Raw genomic sequence first — 23974 nt, 5'->3', positions numbered from 1 at the left:
GATCTTTATAGTAAGAGACATTTTCCATAATAGTTTCTAAACTCCGTTACCTTTTAAATGATAGAATCGATACAAAAAAATAAAACAGTAAAATTTCAATGTACGAGGCTGTTCGGAAAGTAAGGACCGATCGGTCACGAAATGGAAACTGAATTAAAAATAAAAACTGTTTAATTTGCTAGGTGTTTTCTTTGATTTAACGAAGGCTTTTGACTGTTTTGACCACAAAATATTACTGCAGAAGTTGGACCATTATGGAGTAAGGGGAGTAGCTTACAATTGGTTCGCCTCTTACTTTAAGAACAGAGAGCAGAGGGTAATTCTCCGCAATATTGAGAGTGGTAGTGATGTTCAGTCCCAATGGGGCACTGTTAAGTGGGGCGTTCCCCAAGGGTCGGTGCTGGGGCCACTGCTGTTTCTTATTTATATAAATGATATGCCTTCTAGTATTGCAGGTGATTCAAAAATATTTCTGTTTGCTGATGACACCAGCTTGATAGTGAAGGATCTTGTGTGTAATACTGAAACAGTAACAAATAATGTAGTTCATGAAATAAGTTCGTGGCTTGTGGGAAATAATTTGATGCTAAATCACAGTAAGACTCAGTTTTTACAGTTTCTAACTCACAATTCAACAAGAACCGATATTTTGATCAGAGAGAATAGGCATATTATAAGCGAGACGGAACAGTTCAAATTCCTAGGCGTTCGGATAGATAGTAAGCTGTTGTGGAAAGCCCATGTCCAGGATCTTGTTCAGAAGCTAAATGCTGCTTTATTTACCATTAGAACAGTATCTGAAATAAGTGACACTTCAACACGAAAAGTAGTCTACTTCGCATATTTTCATACGCTTATGTCGTATGGTATTATCTTTTGGGGTAATTCTTCTGATTAAAAAAGGGTATTTTTGGCTCAAAAACGGGCTGTTCGAGCTATATGTGGTGTAAGTTCGAGAACCTCTTGTCGACCCCTATTCAAAAATCTGGGAATTCTGACATTGCCCTCACAGTATATATTTTCTTTAATGTCGTTTGTTGTTAGCAATGTTAGCCTATTCCTAAGAGTTAGCAGCTTTCACTCAGTTAATACTAGCCAGAAATCAAATCTGCATGTATAATGCACTTCCTTGACTCTTGTGAAGAAAGGAGTGCAGTATTCTGCTGCATCCATTTTCAATAAGCTACCACAAGAACTCAAAAATCTTAGCAGTAGCCCAAACACTTTTAAGTCTAAATTGAAGAGTTTCCTCATGGCTCACTCCTTCTATTCTGTTGAGGAACTCCTGGAAGAGCTAAAAAATTAAGCAAATTCCAGTGTTACATTGTTGATTTTCTTCATTTAAACTTACGACTTGTCACCTGAATATGTTTTTTATATTTCATTTTATCTGTTTCTAATATCGTGTATAATTTCATGTATTGACTCGTTCCATGACCATGGAGACTTCTCCTTAATTTGGTCCCACGGAGCAATAAATAAGTAAATAAAATAAATAAAACAGTTAGCTGCACTTTCCAGCTACCTCTCTACATAGTCGCCGCTCCGACTTAGACAATTTTCTGCGCTGAACTGCAGCTCGTTGTGTGTGCCAAAATGTTGTCTTCATAGCCAGTGGTTCATTTGAGCAGATACGAAAATCAGAGGGAGCCAAGACCGGATTGTATGGTGTGTGATCAAACGCTTCCCATCAAAAATGGTGCAGAAGCGCCGTCATTGCCCCAGCGGTGTGCGACCGAGAACTGTGGTGACGGGGGAAGTGCGTGACAGTTACATTATGTGGGGTTGCATGAAATCAGGCGAAATCTCGCGGCGTTACCCATACTCGACGGGACACACTGTTTCCTAGGCATCTTTACGCGCTCACTGTGCACTTAGAACTGAGAAGAGCGACATGACTTTATCTATGGACATACCAGAGACACTGCTCGACACATCTGTGCAAAGCTTCATCGTATTTTACTGTGGTTTACATTTCGCGACAGATCGTTCCTTACTTTCCGAATAACCCTCGTATTTTAAGGAGGTGGTGCCACACAGTCCGTAGACGTTTGAATTTATATAAAAGTGTGGCACCTCAATTTGCGAGTTTTTCTTATACATTTACAGCAGTTAGCGATATACAGTCGTTTCATTTCCTAATGTTTTTCATGTGATCTTCCCAGTGATATACAGGATACCTGTGAACCGAAATTTCCTGTATAGTTTAATGAAGAAAATTTTATCAGCAGCTCTTGGCAGTGAATCATGAGGTTTTTCAGTAAAATTTCTTCGGTGTGTAGATTTATTTCTCATCACTGCCGGTTACAAATCCAAAGTCAACTCCGGTTAGAAGAATAAAATCTATTATTTCCTTAGTTCATTTCATCCTTATATACACTGAAGCGTCAAATAAAGTGGTATAGGCATTTGTATTGAAATACAGAGATATGTAAACAAGTTGAATACGGCGCTGCGGTCGCAACCCCTATATAAGACAAGTCTCTGGCGCAGTTGTTAGATTGGTTACTGCTGCTACAATGGCAGGTTATCAAGATTTAAGTGAGTTTGAATGTGGTGTTGTAGTTGGCGCACGAGCGATGGGGCACAGCATCTCCGAGGAAGCGATGAAGCGAGGATTTTCCCGTGCGACCATTTCACGATTGTATCAGGAAGCCGGTAAAACATAAAATCTCCGACATCGCTGTGTCGGAGAAAGATCCTGTAAGAACGGAATCAATGACGACTGACGAAAATCGTTCAACGTGACAGAAGCGCAACCCTTCCGCAAATTACTACAAATTTCAATGCTGGACCACCAACAAGTGTCAGCGTTGGAACAATTCTACGAAACACCATCGATGTGGATATTCGGAACCGAAGGCCGACTCGTGTACCCTTGACGAGTGCACAACACAAAGCTTTACCTCTAGCTTGGGCCCGTCAACACCGACATTGTACTGCTGATGAATGGAAATGTGTTTCCTGGTCGGACAAGTCTTGTTTCAAATGGTATCGAACTGATGGACGGTACGGGTATGGAGACAACCTCATGAATCCCCGACGCCTGCATGTCAGCAGGGGACTGTTCAAGCTGATGGAGGCTCTGCAATGGTGTGGGGCATGTGCAGTTGCAGTGATATGGGACCCCTGGTACGTCTAGATACGACTCTGACAGGTGACACGTACGTAAGCGTCCTGTCTGATCACCTGCATCTATTCATGTGCATTGTGCATTTCGACGGACTTGGACGATTTCAGCAGGACAATGCGACACCCCACACGTCCATAATTGCTATAGAGTGGTTCCAGGCAAACTATTCTGAGTTTAAGTACTTCCGCTGGCCACCAAACTCCCCAGATATGAACGTTATTGAACATAACTGTGATGCCTTGCAACGTGATGTTCAGAAGAAATTTTCACCCCCTAGAACTGTTACGGATTTATGAACCGCCCTGCAGGATTCATTGTGTCATTTCCCTCCAGCTCTACTGCAGATATTAGTTGAGTCCATGCCATGTGGTGTTGCGGCACTTCTGCGTGCTCGCGGGGGCCCTACACGATATTAGGGAGGTGTACCAGTTTCCTTGGTTCATCAGTGCACGTATTATTAAACGTAAAAAATTGACACTTTGGTCAAATCTCTTTGCAATAGAAATGTGTGCTGCATTAACCATGTGTTTTATATGGTCCGAAAGATGGTACTCCAGAGAGCGGATTTTGTAGGCCGTTTCGTTCCTTATTAATTCATCTGTCGTGATTAATTTCATCTATATCGCATTTGTAGTAACGTCACATAGCAGCGTGAGACTCAACAGGCAGTTTCCTGTAGAAAGACGGGAACAGTGCCCTGAATAATACCCTCGTAGGCCGCATTTGTAAGACATACTCAATGAGTCCGAAACGTTTCTGGACTAGATTAACAAAAAATAGAGATAAGTTAATATGACGATTTTAATAATTCGGGTGTTCTACAGTCTCCCGGCACAGAACGTTCACAGCACCACCTGAAACTGTCAGAAAAGTCCTTCTTCGAGATATTGTTCAACTTGCTCTTCACATTCGCTACTTCTTCGATTTGAAGAACCATCAGATACCCATTTTGCACCTTGCCGTGTTCTCGTCGGCTCGTGTTGAGGACACCAGGTCTTACAAAATTGTTAAGGCTTTCGTGGCCACTTGTTGACAAACTGCCTATTGGCTTCTGTCTCGGGTTCTTCGGCCGACGTTCATCTAACGATTTTTCTGACGTTTCGCCAGCACGAGTGGCTGGCATTCTCAAAGCTTCACCCTCCATTGCCGGTGGTGAACTGGAGGCGAGCTCGCGGCCGCAGACTATATGTACCTGGCGCGCCAACGTCCGAGGGCTTCTCCGCGGTCATTTCCGGTGCGGTTCTCCTCTTGCTACCTGCGGCGGTCGTTCGCTGCAGTACGGGCAGCCAGGATCCGTTTACCTTAAGGCTTTCCTCTTTCTTGTTGAAACTGCTTGCGTGTTTTTGGATTTCTACAGCTTCTCTGAACAAGCGCGTGTGGTAGTGCTTCTCTACAGCCAGAACTTCCGTGTCGGCGAATTTTATTACGTGATCGGTCTCATTCAGTGCATGCTCTGCCACGGCCGATTTCTCCACCTGCCCCAACCTGCAATGTCGCTTATGCTCTTTGATCCTGGTGTTAATTGATCGTCCAGTCATTCCGACATAAACTTTTCCGCATGTGCATGGTATACGGTATATTCCCGACATTGCAAGTGGGTCTCTTTTCTCCTTCGCCGATCTGAGACACTCTTTGATCTTCCTTGCTGGTTTGAAAATCGTCTTTACGCCGTGTTTGCGCAATATACGGCCGATTCTGTCCTTCACTCTGGCAGTGTATGGCAGAAAGGCCGTACCCGACATTTCTTTTTCTGGTTCCTTACTTCGCCGAGTGTTTGGCTCTGTTACACTTCTAATGTAATTTGTGGAGTACCCATTGCTCCGCAGAACAGTTTCCAGGTATTGCATTTCTCGTTTGAGGTGTTGAGGCTCACATATTCGTCCTGCTCTCGTTACGAGCGTACTAATCATGCCTCTTTTCTGGCTCGGGTGGTGGTTTGACAGATTGTGCAGGTATCGGTCCGTGTGTGTCGGTTTCCGATACACGCTGTGTCCCAGGTTTTCGCCGTCCCTTGTGACCAGCACATCTAGAAATGGCAGTTTCTTGTCCTTTTCTACTTACATGGTAAATGTTATGTTGGCATGGAGGCTGTTCAAGTGTCTCAGGAATTCACCGAGCTGTTCTTCACATCAGGTCTTGTCATTCGTCACCATTTTTTCGGAAAAGAACTGCCCGCGGTTTTCATTTCAATGAAGTCGCGGCACGCGTCCACAGATCGTAGCATTTCTTTGGGAGCAAAGTTCTGTGGAACAAACTTACCACACAATTTTCTCTTCTTCAAAACAGCCTGGAAAATGTAGTGAACATCTGATTTAAACGTGTTCAGTTCGTTGCTCCATTGGGATTTGTGACACAGCAATGTCGACACACTATGGCCGCACGTCCACTGCTTGGCACTGACTACTCACAAATCAGTGGGCTAACGCACAGCTGTTGTTTACAGTTGTTAGTTCAAGCTGCCACCGTAGTTATTGCGCTGACATTGTCTGTACGTCAGGAATTGCATCAGTTCGGTACTTTTTGGACGGACGGTTCACATGAAGAATATATGGACGACCCATACTCTCTTCTGCAATTCCCATCCGTAGACATTAATCCGAAACTGCTGCTGGCGTCTAGACAAGTCTATAAAGACGATTTGCATACACCCATAAATGCTGACTGTGAAAAAAAATACGCTACTGAAATTTATTGGTTGTAATTTCCAGCTTCACTTCGACACTCGTAGAATTTGAAGTTTCAGTAATAAGACAGAAAACAAGGACTTTTTGACGTGTGTGTAACGGAATATTTTGTTCTTTTTTATGTTCGGAATCCATACTCAGAGCTCGTTCAAGTACTTCCGATACACTCCCCGCACACCCATTTTTTGATTGGCTTCCTCCTTCTCCAAATACAGAGTTAGTTATTTATGTTCTGTGGGCCATAACAATCTATGATGGACATGTTATTTTGTTTAAAAATAAGATACATTTCCTCTGTGAAAATATGTCTACATTATAATCATTTACATAATTGAATTTTTACTTTAATCTTAATCTAAAATAAGAATTAACAAATGCAGTTCAATCACACGCTGATATAATCTATTCACCTAGACAGCAGAAGCAGCTGTCAAGCACAAATGATTTCAACTTTTTTTTAAAACAGTTTCATTGTGTCAGTACCTTTAATTCACAACATAGGTCGTCAAATATTTTTATAGCTCCATACTTCGCGCTTTTCTTTGAAAGAGTGAAGCTACTTTCTAGAAAGAGTAACTATTTTTTTCTTGGTACTACATTTTTTAACACTACAACTACTCTGAAATTTGAACTGATTCTTCCCCATAAAATTCATAAGAGAGTAAATGTGATGCGAGTCTGCCCCTAGTATAGCTAATTTTTTTAAGCAGTTATCTACGTGAATTATGAGGATGGACACCAGGTATTTCATCACCAAAAATCTGCACTTAAACGTTGAGCAAATTTTGCTGGGCACTTGCGTTAGATAAATTTTTTAATGTATGTCTTCCAGGTCAGTAAGTGATCAATACGCATACACGGGAATTTCTAAAATTGTATTTAACGTACATACTTTGCTCATGCTCTGTTATTAATGATCATTGCCTCGTACGAAATTAAATCAACCGTGCTTTTGTCTTTCAATTGACAGGCAATGTAATGAGACAGGTACAATAATCTTATTAAATATTTAATGCAATGGTCCCTGCGTTGCTACACTCCAATTAGACATGACTGCGATGCCCACATTATGAGCAAGGAGTACAATTATGCTTTATCCACATTTGATGTAAGATCGTGTATGAGTAACAAGAACGGGACTGGCCTCAATAGTGAACTTTGCGGGGCACCATAAGTTGTTTGTCCTTACTCTGGGTATGGTCCAGTATGGAAACTGCATGAGGCATTTACTTATAGCCTCTGTTGCCTTTTAGCTAAATAAACCGATGGGAAAAAATGGCAACACCAAGAAGGAGTTGTACGACATGCGCGGAAGATGGTTGGCTTGTTTCTGCATCTGAAAGATGATGTCTGTTCAGATTTGACGCCAGCCGCATGAAGGTGGCGTTAGTAGGACCACGATGAGGACGTAAATTACGTTTGCTTTAAATACACGCTGTAACGGTCGTGAGCGGTAGTTACTCTTGAGGCTGGGCGTGATGACTTGATGTTAGTGAGGAATGATTTTAAAGTGACAAAGACGCCATTATCAACAACTCACTGAGTTGGAAAGAGGTCGTGTAACAGGACTACAAGAAGCTGCCTGTTCCTCATGTGGTATTGCAGAAAGACTTGGCAGGATGTAGCTACTGACTGATAGCACCGGTGGTTGCGGCACGGTCGCAAGAAGACCGGGCTCCAGACGCCACGTGTCACAACCGAGAGGGAGGACCATCGTGTTCGGCGCATGACTCTGGTACATGGTACTCCATCTGCAGCAGCAATCTGTGCAGCAGTTGGCACTGTAGTGACATAACGCTGTTGCTGATTGTGGTGTCAAGCGAGAGCTCATTGAAGCGCAAGGCGGACCACTGACGTGTTTTCTGATGAAATCTGGTTCTACTTCGGTGCCAGTGATGGCCCAGTATTGGTTTGAACCAGAACAGTTGAGGGCCTGCAACCATCCTGTGTGCATGCTGGACCTACACCTGGAATTGGGTCTGGGGTGAGATTTCTTATAACAGCAGGAGCACTCTCGTGGTTATCCCATGCTCTCTGAGTGCAAATCTGTACGCCAGTCCGGTGAATCGACCTGTTCTGCTGCCAGTCATGAACAGCATTGCAGCGGGTGTTCTCCAACAGGATAACGATCGACCACGCACCGCTGTTGCAGCCCAACATTCTACAGTGTGTTGAAAGATCCCCTGGGCCAGCTCGATCACGAGATCTATCCCAAGTCGAGCACATATGGGACCTCATCGGACGACAACCAGCACTAACCGTCCCTGTATTGACCGTCCAAGTGCAACAGGTTTGGAACTCCATCCCCACAAATTGGCATCCGACACCTGTACGATACAATGCATACACGTTTGTAAGCTTGCATTCAACATTCTGGCGGTTACACTAGTTATTAATTAACCAGCATTCCACATTTGCAAAGACTAATCTCGCACTTACATCAACCAGTGATCTTGCAACGTTAATCACTTACATATGTTACCAACACGAATGTATTCCCGAAATTTCATTACTTCTACAGGGTTACACACGGGAGACGGACTGTTTTTAATAAAAAAAAAATACTCAGCCAAATTTTAAATTAATGCATGTTTATTTACACAAAATCGAATCTCATTATTTGCCATTTTAGTTAACAAAGTTATTTGTGAAAAATAATGTCGTCAAGGTGATGTCCATCATTTCGAATGCAGGACTCCATCACACTGACTAAAATCTCTGCAGGGAGGGTAGCAGTTTCTTGAATGATTGCATTCTTCATCTCGTCCAGATTTCGTGGTTTGTGGTTATAGACATAGGTCTTAAGGTACCCCCACAGAAAAAAGTCACATACTGAAAAGTCGGGAGACGTGGTAGGCCAAGGAACATTGCCAAAGCGTGAGATAATCCGGCCAGGAAACATGCGTCTAAGAACCGTCATTGAAGTGTTTGCGGTGTGCGATGTTGCCCCATCCTGCTGAAAACAAACGCGTTTTAAAGGGATTCGTCGTCTTCTTAGTTCTGGTTTCAAGAATATTTCAAGCATACGAATGTTCAAATGGTTCAAATGGCTCTGAGCACTATGGGACTTAACTTCTGAGGTCATCAGTCCCCTAGAACTTAGAACTACTTAAACCTAACTAACCTAAGGACATCACACACATCCATGCCCGAGGCAGGATTCGAACCTGCGACCGTAGCGGTCGCGCGGTTCCAGACTGTAGCGCCTAGAACTGCTCGGTCGCCCCGGCTGGCCATACGAATTAAGAGTAACTGTGGCCCCGTTCTCTTCAAAAAAATAAGGTCCAATAATGCCAACAGAGCCAAGAGCACATCAGACTGTTACTTCTTCTGTGTGTAGAGAACGCTGGTGGATAAGGTGTGGATGGTCTGGAGCCCAGTAACGTAGGTGTTGCTTATTCACGGTCCCGTTTAAATAAAAATGAGCTTCATCGCTCTCAATAAAATTTCATTTTCATTCGATCCCAAAATCACTTGCATTCTGTAAGCGAAGTCTTCTCGTAAGAAAAATGTGTATGAAATCTTATGGGACCTAACTGCTAAGGTCATCAGTCCCTAAGCTTACACACTACTTAACCTAAATTATCCTTAGGACAAACACACGCACCCATGCCCGAGGGAGGACTCGAACCTCCGCTGGGATCGGTGGCACAGTCCATGACTGCACCGCCTTAGACCGCTCCTCGTAAGGCAAAATCAATTCCCTTAAGTTGTTGGACAATGAGCATTTTGTAGGGATGGAATTTTAATTATTTATGCAAAATTCGTCCAACCGATTCACGATTGATTCGTAACTCTCTAGCGTGACGTCTAGCTGACCGTCCTAAGCTTCTGACTGCCGCTTGCCTTGCCCTTTCATCATTTTCTGGTGTCGTTACTCTGCGTCTCGGGCCAGGATGCTTCTTATCCAGTATGTTTCCAGTATGTTTGATCTGAAGTTTTCCACCCATCTGAGGATTGTGTTATGGCTCGGAACAGCTCCATGTCGACCCACATTAAACCGCCCACGAAACAATCGCTGCGTAGCAATAATAGACTCACCATTTTTCACGAAACTGTCATAGACAAACACTCCACGTTGAAAGTTCCACTGCTCCATAGTCACTGAGTAAACGAAATGGCGCCTTGTGTGGATCAGAACTATCCCCAGCACGACCACCTCCCACCACCGCGCCCTCAGTACTACGCAGATCAAAACCGTCCGTCTCCCATGTGTCACCCTGTATATCAATTAATTTTTGGTGTTGCGATTTTTTTTCAGTGTATAACGTTAACTGCTTGCTCGCTGTGTCATGAAATGCTGTAGTGTGTATAGTCAAACACTGTAGAGAGATGCAATAAGATTTTTAGAGTGCTGTGGACGAGAGTGGTGTTTACAGGTAATTTGGCAGATAATCGTGCAGCGAGGAGTTGTAGCCGTGTTATTCACTTGAACCTGGGGACATGTTGTGTGTCCTCAGGGCAGCTACAGCGTGCTGGACGCCGACGGGTCGGTGCGCACCGTGAGCTACACGGCGGACGACGTGAACGGCTTCAACGCGGTGGTCACCAAGTCGAACCCCGGCGCGCACCCGCCCGCGGTGCCTCCGGTGCTCGTGCAGAAGCCTGTCGTCGTGGCCAAACCCCTGCCGCCCCCCGTGGTGGTCGTCACGCGGCCGCCCCCGCCGCCACCCACTACGGTGCTCGTCACCCCCAGGCCGCAGCCGCCCGTCATAGTAAGTACCGAGACCCGTATTGCAGGTACAGCCTGTCTCTATGGAAATAACCGGCGCCTACTAAAGATCATACCTTAACAATTTTGTTAAGGTATATATTCTTCAGACCAAAACATTCTGCCTTATCATCTTCACTGTTAAGCTGAGTTTTAGAAAACAAATGAAAGGAGCTGCAGTTTGAATTTGAACAACCTGAATGTTAAACGAATATTTCTTCTTATTATTTTCCTGGCCTTTATCCCGTATCTTCACGGAGTCGGCATGTTAATTTATGGATTTTGCAATGCAAAATGGAAAATTTACCCCCCCCCCCTTTCTCCAAATTATCTGCGTCTAGTGTTATACCATGCGAAAGTGTGCAAATATCTTCTAAATTATTGCGAATCGTGTAAGAGAGCGGGAGGTTGGTTCTATCTAGGTATTCATTTAGTCGGATGTGGGAAATAGCCTAAAAGCTATGTCCAGATTGGCTGACACACCTGTTGTCCTCATTAACCGTTCAGACGGATTCGATCAGAGGGCCGTCGGACCTCGTCGAAATCAGAGTACGGCCTGCTAAGTAACGCGCGCAGCTGTCTTGGCGGGTCACAAAGCTAAACGAATAACTCTGCGACAGAAATCGAGTGAAATTAGGAAAATCTAATGGAATTAGGGCAATCTGAGTAACATTTGCAGTCGATTTTGCTACGCTTGCAAAAAACCTAACGTAAGTAGTTACTCAGTGAAATCTGGAGAAAAAGCCAATAGATCTCCTTTCAGAATTTAAATTTTAAAAAAGAATCATGGCAAACATATAAAATACACCAAAATACACTAAACACAAATAAGTAAAATAACATGAGTTCTTGTTTTGTTGTTGTCTTCAGTCCTGAGACTGATTTGATGCAGCTCTCCATGCTACTCTATTCCGTGCAAGCTTCTTCATCTCCCAATACCGACTGCAACCTACATCCTTTTGAATCTGCTTAGTGTATTCATCTCTTGGTCTCCCTCTACGATTTTTATCCTCCACGCTGCCCTCCAATACTAAATTGGTGATCCCTTGATGCCTCAGAACATGTCCTACCAACCGATCCCTTCTTCTAGTCAATTCTGTTCAATACCTTCTCATTAGTTATGTGATCTACCCATTTAATCTTCATCATTCTTCTGTAGCACCACATTTCGAAAGCTTCTATTCCCTTCGTCTAAACTATTTATCGTCCACATTTCACTTCCATACATGCTACACTCCATATAAATACTTTCAGAAACGACTTCCTGACACTTAAATCTATACTCGATCTTAACAAATTTCTCCTCTTCAGAAACGCTTTCCTTGCCATTCCCAGTCTACATTTTATATCCTCTCTACTTCGACCATCAGCAGTTATTTTGCTCCCCAAATAGCAAAACTCCTTTACTACTTAAAGTGTCTCATTTCCTAATCTAATTCCCTCAGCGTCACCCGACTTAATTCGACTACATTCCATTATCCTCGTTTTCCTTTTGTTGATATTCATCTTATACCCTCCTTTCAAGACACTGTCCATTCCGTTCAACAGCTCTTCCAAGTCCTTTGCTGTCTCTGTCAGAATTACAATGTCATCGGCGAACCTCAAAGGTTTCATTTCTTCTCTATGGATGTTAATACCTACTCCAAATTTTTCTTTTGCTTCCTTTACTGCTTGCTCAATATACAGATTGAATAACATCGGGGAGAGTCTACAACCCTGTCTCACTCCCTTCCCAACCCTGATTCCCTTTCATGTCCCCCGACTCTTATAACTGCCATCTGTTTTCCGACAAATTGTAAATAGCCTTTCGCTCCCTATATTTTACCCTTGCCACCTTCAGAATGATTCGTAAACTGAAATATCTTTGAGAAACAATATAGTGCTACGGGATAGGAGGATTTGCAATAAATGAAAGAATAATTCATGAAGAAGGGGCATATGCTCTAACTAATATGTCTACGATTAAAAAGGTATCTCTATAATTACGTAACTAAAACATTTTTCGACTCCGATAACACCAGAATGTATATATGCGTGTTAATGCTTAACGATGAATTGTGAGCTGAACAGAACACAGAAAGAGGAGGAGGAGAAGGAGATTAGTGTTTAACGTCCTGTCGACAACCTATTCATTACAGACGGAGCACAAGCTCGGATTGGGGAAGTTCGGACGCGCCCTTTCGAAGGAACCATTCCTGCATTTGCCTTAAGCGATTTAGGGAAATCGCGTTTGAACCGTCGTCCTCCCCAATGCTAATCAAATGTCGTAAACCTTTACTACCTCGCTCGGTAACAGAATAGCAGTTACTCGTGCGATGGATTATTAGAAAAGTAATGGATGCAAAACAAACTAAATATGGTTGAAACAAGAAAAATAATGAATATTAAAATATACAGAAAATATCAGAAGTGATGTAGAGGCGAAGGTTAATATTTCTTGAACACCTCTACCCAATGAATGACAACAGGCAAACAGAGCAAATATTCCTGCGTTACTGGGAAAGAAGTCAAGAACTGCGTGGATTACAGACATGAGATAAGAACTGGAAAGTGACAATATCAAAGAATAGTAAATAACAGAAAGAAACTTTGTAAGAACCAAACATTAAATTCAGAAGGCTTTCAAGGCAGAAAACATACTAAATCAGGAACGACATTCAAAGAAGAAATAAATAGATAACACGCGAATAATTTGGAAAATGGAATGGTGGAAAAATAATGGAAAAATGAGAAAGGAAAAGGAAGAAGAGGAGCTGAAGTTAAAGTGATCCCACTTGGTGTACGAAGATAAAAAATAATAAGAACAGTAGAGACAGAAATGAAGGAATGCTTTGAGACAAAATTTTGATATATCCAGAGCCGTTTTGATTAACAGAGCTAAGAGCTAACAATAACAATAAAAGCTAATGACAACAGAACCACTAGAAGTGCGCTAAATGGAGATATTATGGCATAGCGAGTTCTAATGGAGAGAAATACAGACTGCCTCTATTAGGGTCTTTGGGAGATGAGAAAGAGCAGTTGGGAGACGAAGGTACTTGTCTACAATTGGGTGAAGGATGCGTACAGAAACAAAGGTAGACTTTCTTGTTGGTTTAGTATATAATTCATTAGGTGCCTTTTGAACATAGAGATGTGATTCTGTTCTCTGATACAGTAAAGAAATAATTCGAAACTCAAGTTCCTGCTACCAGGAACGATTCAGAAAAATCGGCTTGTAATGGAGTGGGACTGAGGATATTTTGCTCTTATGGAATCGAATGTTTCTGGTGTGTGGTTCTGACCAATGTGTTATAGTCAACGACAGGAAGTGTAAAGCAAAGAGGGTGTATGAATATCTTTTTGTACTTATGGACGTAGACAGTACAACCGTGCACAACGTGGTGAAGTACACTCATGTGCCAGCACATTACTACCGCCTGTTTAATGGCGTGTTGCTCTACCACTGGACTGCAATACTGGAGTGATGCTGTGTGGCAGGATTCGGAGATTCCTCGGTAATTTCACGAAGGTATGTGGTCCCGGAAGTCTAAGCAACGCACAGATCACGCAGTTCCCGAAAATTGCGGGCCGTTGGTTTGAGGGCGTGGGTCTGGGGCCCGGTAACGTCTCACATGTGTTCCATCGGGTTCAGATCACGCGAATCTGGTGGCCAAGACATCAACTTGAGTTCACTATCACACTTCTTTAACCGCTACAGCAGTATCACGACTCTGATCTTGTTACACAGAGGCTTATCCTGCTGGAGTATGCCGTCGCCGTCGGGGAACACATCAAACATGGAAGAATGCAGGTAATCCGTAAAAATGCTCACTATACCACAGTTCTCATTCTGCCTCCGGTTACTATTACAAGTAGTATGGAAGCACAGGTGACTGTCCCACATACCACAGTACTGTTCCCGTCGGCCTGTGTTTGTGACGCACTGCATATTCCGAGCAACCGTTCGCCTGCACAGCGGCGTATCCGAACACAACCACCAAGCTGGTGAAACAAGAAATGTGGTTCATCCGATCACGCGACACGTTTCCATTTATCCGTTCCAATCTCTACGCTTCCCTGCCCATTGAAACCATATCTGAAGATGTCGTTTGGTCGACATGGTAACACATGCGGGTCGACTGCTGCGGAGCTTCATGTTCAACAACGTGCGGTTAAGGTGTGTTCAAAACATTTGTGCCTGCATGGGTATCATACTCTGTCATCAGATCTACCAAAGATCGCTGCCTAGTCCGCTTTACAGAGCTGGCAAGCCTCCGTCCTTCACGTTCTGTGATGAGTTGTGGGTGTCCAACACCCTTCCGTCCACTCGCGAGTTGACCATGCATCAACAACTTTCCATAAGTGCTTAGGACAGTAGCACGCGAATCGCCTACCAGCTTCGTCATTTCCGATATGTTCGCTCGACCGGACCATGGCAATTTGTCCTTTTTAAAAGTCGTTAGGTTTTCATCAAATATTACGTCTGCCAGGCACTTAAATGTGATTTGCAGAGTATCCATGTAGATGTAGACTCTACCCAGAGGGAGAAATGTTTATGTTCATCCCATTTTGGATTAAAGATGGGATTCTCGTAGTTTAGGGCTAATGCGTCTTGATGACCAGCCAGAACAGCTTGGGTTTTCAACGAAGTGAGCTTTAACACTACACACCTTGCCAGCTTTGATAAACCATACAGGGCAACATTAACGTTTTCGATAACTGTCTTCTGATTAACTGGTTTAGCAGTTAAGTCTAAATCGAGAGCAGCAGTATTCAGATGGCATTTACAGAGTGCAGGACTCACGACAGGACTCTGACGTTCAATGAAAATAGTATCAGACCTATTATCGAGCACTGAGGAAAGCCTGATATTAGCTGTCTTCTTTGCGAATTGATAGTCTAAACATGAGGCATTGCTGTCGAGATGTCAAACACGAGGGAAATCATTGTAACGTACGTGGAGCATAATTAAGCTGCATAGTTTCGCAAGTAAAATGTTGAAGTTAACAATATGAAAGTTTTTGTTGAAATCTAAAAAGCGTATAGAAGTCACCTCTTGCTTAGCTCCGAAGTGGCTCACTCCGGGTTCACTGCAGAAAAACAGCGCCCACATAGACAATGAACACCATGCTTACTACTAATAACATAAATTCACTCTTCTCCGTCTTGAAGCATAAATTCACAAGAACGCGATTATACAGGGTGTTTATAAATGTATTAACGCTTTATAATATTTATTATATTAAGCTTACAGTTATAAACGATATGTCAAATGAACGAGCAACTCAGTTTTACCAAGAACCTAATCAATGTTCAATGTGAGCACCACTTGTCACACGGCACACATCAAGTCTAGAGACGAGTACTTCCCAAGCGTTGATAAGTGTGTCTTCAGTGATTGTAGCAACAGCTGCTTCAATCCGGTTTCTTAATTCCGGGAGGTCTGCTGGTAGCGGAGGCACGTACACACGATCCTTGACGAAGCCTCAAAGGAAAAAATCGCATGGCGTTAGGTCGGGTGAACGTGGAGGCCATGCAAAGCAATCCCCGTCATTGGTCCTCTTGCGACCTACCCAGCGCTTGGGTACAGTGAAGTTCAACCAATCGCGTACTTCGCTATGCCAGTGCTCACACTGAACATTTATAAAGGTTCTTGGTAAAACTGTCTGAGTTGCTCTTTCATTTGACATATCATTTATAACTGTAAGTTTAATGTAATAAATATTATAAAGCGTTAATACCTCGATATTCATTTATAAACACCCTGTAGTTTATCAGTCGAAGGCACTGTCTTACTAGACACTTCTGATAGTTTAAACCAGACTTTAACTGTTTACCTAGAATAACGAGTCAAAGTCTTAACACCCACAGTGTGAGACGACTGTTCTAGGCCTTTCAGTCTGGAACCACGCGACCGCTACGATCGCAGGTTCGAATCCTGCCTCGGGCATGGATGTGTGTGATGTCGTTAGGTTAGTTAGGTTTAAATAGTTCTAAGTTCTAGTGGACTGATGACCTCAGATGTCAAGTCCCATAGTGCCCAGAGCCATTTCAACCATTTGAGACGACTGACTCGATACATAATCACAGTAATGAGCCAAGATACCGCGGAGTCCAGTAGACCCGAGCTTTGGAAGCCAAGGCACTGCGTAGCCCACACGAAGAGTGCTGATAGCTCCACGCAGATCCAGAAGACGGCGATCCCAGGTTCACTGGCTGGGTGCAGCTGCCGGATCTCGGCCGTGCGACAGCTTAAGTACCAGCAGGCAGATGCATTGTTCGCAAATCATTAGGTTGGTGCATAAGTACGTGTCTTTTCTGTTTTTCATGTTAGTATTCCGGTTGCTATGAGTTTATTTATCGACTGCTATTTTTTTATTTGTAGTTCACTGTTGCGATTTGAGTTTACAGATTGTCACTTCGAAATTTGAAGATAGTGAGTGGAGCAGTGGAGGCTAGAAAATGGAATTCCAAGTGGAGAAACCGGAACATTTCCGACGTATCCTTCTGTTTGAGTTCAGTAGAGGGGTGACAGTAGCCGAGCAGCCAGAAACATTTGCGTTGTGTGTGGGGGTAATGCCATTGGACAGAACACCGCATGAAAATAGTTTCCTCGTTTTAAGGAAGATCATTTTGACATTAGTGAATCTCCACATTCAGGAAGACCTTCACGGGTTGGTGAAGATCGTTTAAACGCATTAATCCACAATAATCCACATCACTGTAGTTGAGAACTAGCAAATATGATGAACTGCGATCATTCCAACCATCCTGCGAAATTTGCATGGAGTGGGGAAGGTTAAAAAATCCGGTTGTGTGGGTACCGCCTGCTCTAAGCCGAAAATCACAAAAGTAGTGAGTGGACATTCGTGCATCCGGCAGTCCTGATTTACGTTTTCCATGATTTACCGAAATCGCTTCAGGCAAAAGCCGGGATGGTTCCTTAGAAAGGGCACAGCCGATTTCTTTCCCCATCCTTTCTTAATCCGAGCTTGTGCTCTGTCTCTAATGACCTCGATGTCGAGGCGTTCCACAAGGAAGTGTTATAGGCGCTCTATTGTTCCTGATCTATATTAACGACATAGGAGACAATCTGAGTAGCCGTCTTAGATTGTTTGCCGATGATGCTGTCATTTACCGTCTTCTAAAGTCATCAGATGATCAAAACGACTTGCAAAAGGATTTAGATAAGATATCTGTATGGTGCGAAGTGGCAATTGACCCTTAATAAGGAAAAGTGTGAAGTTACTCACATGAGTACTAAAAGAAATCAGATAAATTTCAATTACGCGATAAGTCACACAAATCTTAAGGCTGTAAGTTCAACTAAATACTTAGGGATTACAACTACAAATAACCTAAATTGGAACGATCACATAGATAATATTGCGCGTAGAGCAAACAAAAGACTGCGATTCATTGGCAGAACACTTAGAAGGTGCAACAGGTCTACTAAAGAGATGCTTACACCACGCTTGTCCGCCCTATTTTGGAGTATTGCTGTGCGGTGTGGGATCCTCATCGGGTGGGACTGACGGATGACATCGAAAAAGTACAAAAAAGGGCAGCCCGTTTTGTATGATCGCGAAATAGGGGAGATAGTGTTACAGACATGAAACGTGAATTGAAGTGGTAATCATTAAAACAAAGGCGTTTATAGTTGCAACGGGATCTTCTCATGAAATTTAAATCATCAGTTTTCTCCTCCGATTACGAAAACATTCTGTTGGCATCCACTTACATAGGGAGAAATGATCATCACCATAAAATAAGAGAAATCAGGGCTCGCACAGAAAAATTTAAGTGCTCGTTTCTCCCTCATAGAGAAACAGCTTGAAGGTGGTTCATTAAACCCTCTGCCAGGCACTTTATTGTGAATAGCAGAGTAATCACGTAGATGTAGATGTAAATACTAACCACCTCGTTCTCCTCCTCTCGCCATATACGCATCTCTGCTTGCTTTTCATCAATGTCTCGTGAACAACATCGATCATTCCTATCCTGTATCGTTACTGATGACGAGAAATGGTTTTTTTGTGTAACATAAGGAAAATAAAGGCATAGCTGAGTCCATACAAAGATCTGCGCGCATGCACAGAAGATAATGTTGTACATGTTGCGGAACAGTGACGGTGGAGTGTGCCCAAGGCGTAACCACCACTGATGACATTTACTTTCAACAACATAGACATCATGCAAATGCAGTCCAAGAACAACGACCAGGAAGACAGCGTGAAGTGATGCAACTCCACCACAACGCCCGCCTCATTCTGCTAGACCGACAAAAAAAACAGTTACAGGAGTTGTACTGGGTAGTGATCAAGCAGCTATCTCATTTATCTGATCTTGTACCCTCAGATTTTCACATGTTCTGCTCTCTGCCGAACAGGGAACTTCCTTTCCGAATGAAAATGGACTCCGAACGTGACTCAACGAGTTCTTCTCCTCAAAACCACGCTGTGTCTACAATCGCGAAATCGAAAAGCCATCCCAGCATTGGCAGACTGTTGCAAATAGTGAAGGAGAGTATATCAATGATGACTAAAGTCTCTGTTATTTGTATCTGTGGTAGATTAAAACAGTGTGCCGTACCGACACTCAGACTCAGGACCTTTGCCTTTTGTAGGCAAGTGCTCTACCGTCTGAGCTACCCAAGCACGACTCACTCCCCGTCCTCACAGCTTCAATTGTGCCAGTACCTCGTCTCCTACCTTCCAAACTTCATAGAAGCTCTTCTGCGAACCCCGCAGAGCTAGCACTCCTGGAAGAAAGGATACTTCGGAGACATGGCGTAGCCACAGCCTCGGGGATGTTTCCAGAATGAGATTTTCACTCTGCAGCGGAGTCTGCGCTGATATGAAACTTCCTAGCAGATTAAAACTGTGTGCCAGGCCGAGACTCGAACTCAGGACCTTTGCCTTTCGCAGGCAAGTGCTCTACCTGCAAGGTTCGCAGGAGAGGTTCTGTGAAGTTTGGAAGGTAGGAAACGAGGTATTGGCAGAATTGAAGCTGTGTGGATGGGGCGTGAGTCGTGCTTGGGTAGCTCAGATGGTAGAGCACTTGCCTGCGAAAGGCAAAGGTCCCGAGTTCGAGTCTCGGTCCGGCACACAGTTTTAATCTGCCATGAAGTTTCACACTCCGCTGCAGAGTGGAAATCTCATTCTGTATCTGTGGTGTTTATTGAACTTACAGTAAAAAGCTACAAACTTATGCACTAACCTAATATTTGTAGCTACATCTGTGGCGGGGTAAATAAGCTCGCACTAGCTGCGTCTCCTACGAGCAGTGTTATTGTTATTGTTATTGTTATTGACACTCTGACACACACTGATTTGCTTGCATTGTCGTGGCCCCTGTGCTCTAGGGGGTAGGCAGCTCGCCGTGCAGTACTGCCTTGCTGGTGGGCTGTGTGCCCCGACGTAGCAAACATCAGCCCGTCTGATTCCACTAGCATAATACAGAAAGCCCCATTGTCAGTTTGTGTTAACTGTAGAACGAAGCTACTCTGTAATGTGTATTTCAATTATTGACGTAAATTCAGGATTCCTTGCGCCTTGCTGAGAGATGGCGCGTAATGTGATTGTGGTTGCTCTGCAGGTGAGTGTGGCGAAGCCCGTGCTGCCAGCATATGTGCCGCGGCCGACCGTCGTGGTGCCCGCTGCGCAGCGGCCGTCGCTGACCAATCAGGGGCCGGTGCTCTTCCCACCGAATGCTGAGGACGCGCAGCAGCAGCCGGCGCGCCCTGCCGGCGTCAGCTCGGCGCAGCAGCAGCAGCTGCTCTTGCAGCAGCTGTACGAACAGCAGCAGCAGCAACAGCAGCAGCAGTACCCACAGCAGGGCTACGGATACGGCTACAGTGCCTACTGAGGACTCTCTGACCTGACCACCACTGCTGACGTACACCATGACTGGCTTTGACTACCTACTCTGCTCCCTTGACACCTGCTGCTACTGCTATAACTGTGTGACTTTCAGCAACAGGTCCCCTACTAGCCTCCACTGGACTTAGGAGGGGTACATATGACCATAATAACGACTGAGGATTCTGCAGAGAAGCAGAAATGCTAGACACAACAGTACAACGAAATCATCCGTCAGCTGTCCACGCGTTATCCAACCTCCCTTTCTCTCACTAAACTAACTTCACTCATTCCACAATCCCTGCACCCGGAGATGTCGACAGCAGACCTTTAGGCACCTGTGGTACAGCCTCGCCTAAACTACTAACACTGCCCCATTTACCAGATTGACGGTGTGATGGTTGATATCTGTCTGAAGGACTACTCGTGTTGCACATGTACACAGGACACTTTTCTTTTACCGTTCCTGTCTGCCCTCTGACATCAGACATCTTGTGGCGCACCCATATTAAACACCTAAAGGCTGTGAATCAGACCACCAATTAATTCTGTCTGTTCTTCAGTGCTTCTTCTCAGCTTAGTTCATTTTTCTTCTAGTGATCTGAAATCGTTGATGAATTGTTGAAACAGCTCACAAAAGTTGCTCACTAGCATGTCCTAAGCCCATAATCAGTGATGTGAAATTGTTGATGAATTGTTGAAACAGCTCACAAAATTTATTTACTAGCGTACTCCATGCTGAGAGCTACACCAAACGTACTGTGTGGCGAAATAAATCAAGGTATTAACGCAATTCTACAGGTAGCTGTACAAATAGGCGAACTGTCATCTTCATTTCAGTTCGCCAGCATCATTCATCTTCCACACTACCTGCTTCGCTCTCAAAGAAATATTTTGAGTGAGTACGCTTATTAAATTTCCTGCAGCCAAACTCTAGATTCACAATCTAGATTCACAACCTAGATTTCTCCAGCAGAACTAATATTTCCCCCCAGATCACATCTATCACAAATTGGTTACCACAGGATTGAAAACTGATGTCAGCAGATCATCTCTTACGAATTTGGATCAGTCATTATTCAAGGTTCACATGTAACAACACAGATCTTTCGAAATTATTGATAGGTTTAGATAATTTCTCAATCAACAGGAGAGCTGCGTGACTAAATTACCTTAAGGACACAGACGATATGTTTTAGGTCAAAACTTAAGAATGTACAATACAATGAAACAATCAGGTCGTGTACACGTGTTTATTCTCACAAGATCCAACGATAAGCCACTTGCTTCTCCGTAGTGGTTAGCTGCACCAGCTTCCCGAAACAATCTGGACTTATTGTTCGTTTACAGGCGGCAGTGGGCTGTGTCACAATCAGCTATGTATGTGTGTCTGAAATCCATATAATGATAGATTCAGAAACGGAAGTAGAAATCAATGGTGAGCCAACTTATAACGTCACACAGTAAGAGAGTTTCCTTGCCTGACAATATAAGCTTGTAACTATCCCTTACCCAGAAAGAAAAGTTTCCTATCCGACAATGGACTTTTCGCCAGAGGACATATTCAGAGCTTCACATTCGGCCTTTTTATCAGTGCATATTATACGTCCAAGAAGAACATGTTGCTGCAATGAAAGCAGTTCGAGACAGCATGGGCATTAATCAGCTGCTGTTCCATTCAAACTATTAACTTAACACTCTCCACATTGACAGCTGACGTACATCACACAAAAGACATTTGTAATCGTCGCCAAAGACGACAGTGAAGAAAGCATCTTCTTCACAGTCATCTCCATCATGTGCAATATTAACAAATGTGCTACTCATGGAAATTTTATTTTGTAATTGTTTTATTTTTATTATTTATAATTTAATTATTCAACGTTTTATACACAAAATATTGTAATAAATTATTTTTTAAATCGTAGCTTCCTTTCGTTGCATTTTATTGCGGTATACCCTGATGCTCATTCCTATCCAAAGCTGCATAACTGAACTTTGACCGTGAAGATGTACTTGAAAAATCTCAGAGCTTGCAACGAAACTTTAGACTGGAAAAGAAATGTATGGGCACCTCGAACAGAATTTTATCGGACACGTCCATTATTTCTCAGAGTTTTTGTTTCCTACCCTGAGTATGCACTAAACACATTCTGAATTGGTGGTTGGGAGTTCCTTCTTTGCTTTTACGGACCAATGTATCTATAAAGCAAAAATATTCAATTTACTAACTACCTCAAGGTAAACCGGTGTAGACGTTAGTACTCTTGGAGTTTGAGATGCTTAACACACCGTAGTCCCGACGCAGTTACTATACATTTACATATAGAATTTATAAACTAATTACATTGGTGTGCAAAGCTTATGGACAAAAGTAACTTTTACAAGACGTGTCACTGCCAAGTAGTATAGCACGACGAAATTTGGACCATACGTAGAAAGAACTTCTCCAATGTAGTAGAGATGGTAACTGAAAAGAACACACAATGAAACGAACAGAAATGATACTTTTCTTCAAAGATGGTAATTAAGATGAAGTCATAACGATTTATCACGGTCATAACGATTTATTACAAAAGGCGGGATTTCATTCGTAATAGGGTGTGTGATCACCGTGGAAGGCAACGCATGCTCTGCAACGTGCTCCCATACTGGCCATAAGGTAAGTAAGGAGTTCTTATGGTATGGTTTTCCATTCCTCCACCTGTGCAGTTGGCAGTTCCTGCATGGTTGATGATGTATGTGGTCATGTTGCAATATGTCTCCTTAACGCATCCCACATGTGCTCGATGGGATTTAAGTCAGGGGAATGGGCACGTATAGTATAGTAAATTAGTCAGTTACGTGTTCCATTGATCAATAGCACGGAAAAACCGTTACGATGTGGAACGTGTCAAATGCAATAACGTTGACCAATGAGTGTGCCGTGTTCAAAGATTTCAAGACCAGTATGCCCGAGACGCTCTGCTAAACCCACAGAACAGGAAAAGTAGTTTAAGTTGTGGAAAGGGGCCAAAATAAGTGGCTGTCAGTTACACTCTAAGGTACAACTTTTTATTTGATCAAAGATTACAAGAGCCAAGAAAAATTAAAAAAAAAAACACCTTTAGTTTTGGAACTTAATTAGTGGCTGAATGCGCCATACAATCTCATGCCTTAAGGGCAAGACCACTTTAATTTAAAAAGAGCTGAAAACCAATAACTTAAAACTCAACCAAAATCAGAATTTAAAAGGCAAAGCCTTAACTTAAAACAGTTCCTTAATTAGGCTGAAGGCCCAAAGAATCTGACACTCTAAGAGCAAACAAATTCAAAATCGGCTGAAGGCCCAATGCTTGAGACACAATAACATTAATTTCAAAAAATGTCAAAGGTTTTACATAAAACCGTTCTTAAATTAGGCTGAAGGCCCAAACCATCTGACGCCTTTATGGCAAAACAACCTTAATGAAAAAATCGGCTAGAAGCCGTACAAGTACAAACAACAAGAACAAACAAGCAAAGGCAGTACACCTAAGGGCGCTCCGTAGTTCCGAGAGTTGGCGTGGAATTCAAACACTAACGCTCGCTTAGGTGAGACAGGCAGTCGGCCCAACCATTGTCG

At 43.2% G+C, this 23974-nt stretch overlaps 1 protein-coding gene across 1 annotated transcript in view; it reads left to right on the top strand.

The window, feature by feature from the left end:
* Positions 1-22245, top strand: part of LOC124545067 (cuticle protein 19.8-like) — an 83069-nt gene extending 60824 nt beyond the window's left edge. Inside the window, exons 4-5 of the mRNA XM_047123865.1 lie at positions 10278-10532; positions 20108-22245. Of these exons, the coding sequence (XP_046979821.1) occupies positions 10278-10532; positions 20108-20377 (525 nt within the window). The 3' untranslated portion in view covers positions 20378-22245. The remainder of the gene's footprint in view (positions 1-10277; positions 10533-20107) is intronic.
* The last annotated feature ends 1729 nt before the right edge of the window (positions 22246-23974 follow it).

The sequence above is a fragment of the Schistocerca americana genome, chromosome 8, assembly GCF_021461395.2.
Source record: "Schistocerca americana isolate TAMUIC-IGC-003095 chromosome 8, iqSchAmer2.1, whole genome shotgun sequence".
NCBI lineage: Eukaryota > Metazoa > Arthropoda > Insecta > Orthoptera > Acrididae > Schistocerca > Schistocerca americana.
Note: the sequence above shows the minus strand (reverse complement) of the source record. Positions and strands in the feature narration are given on the sequence as shown.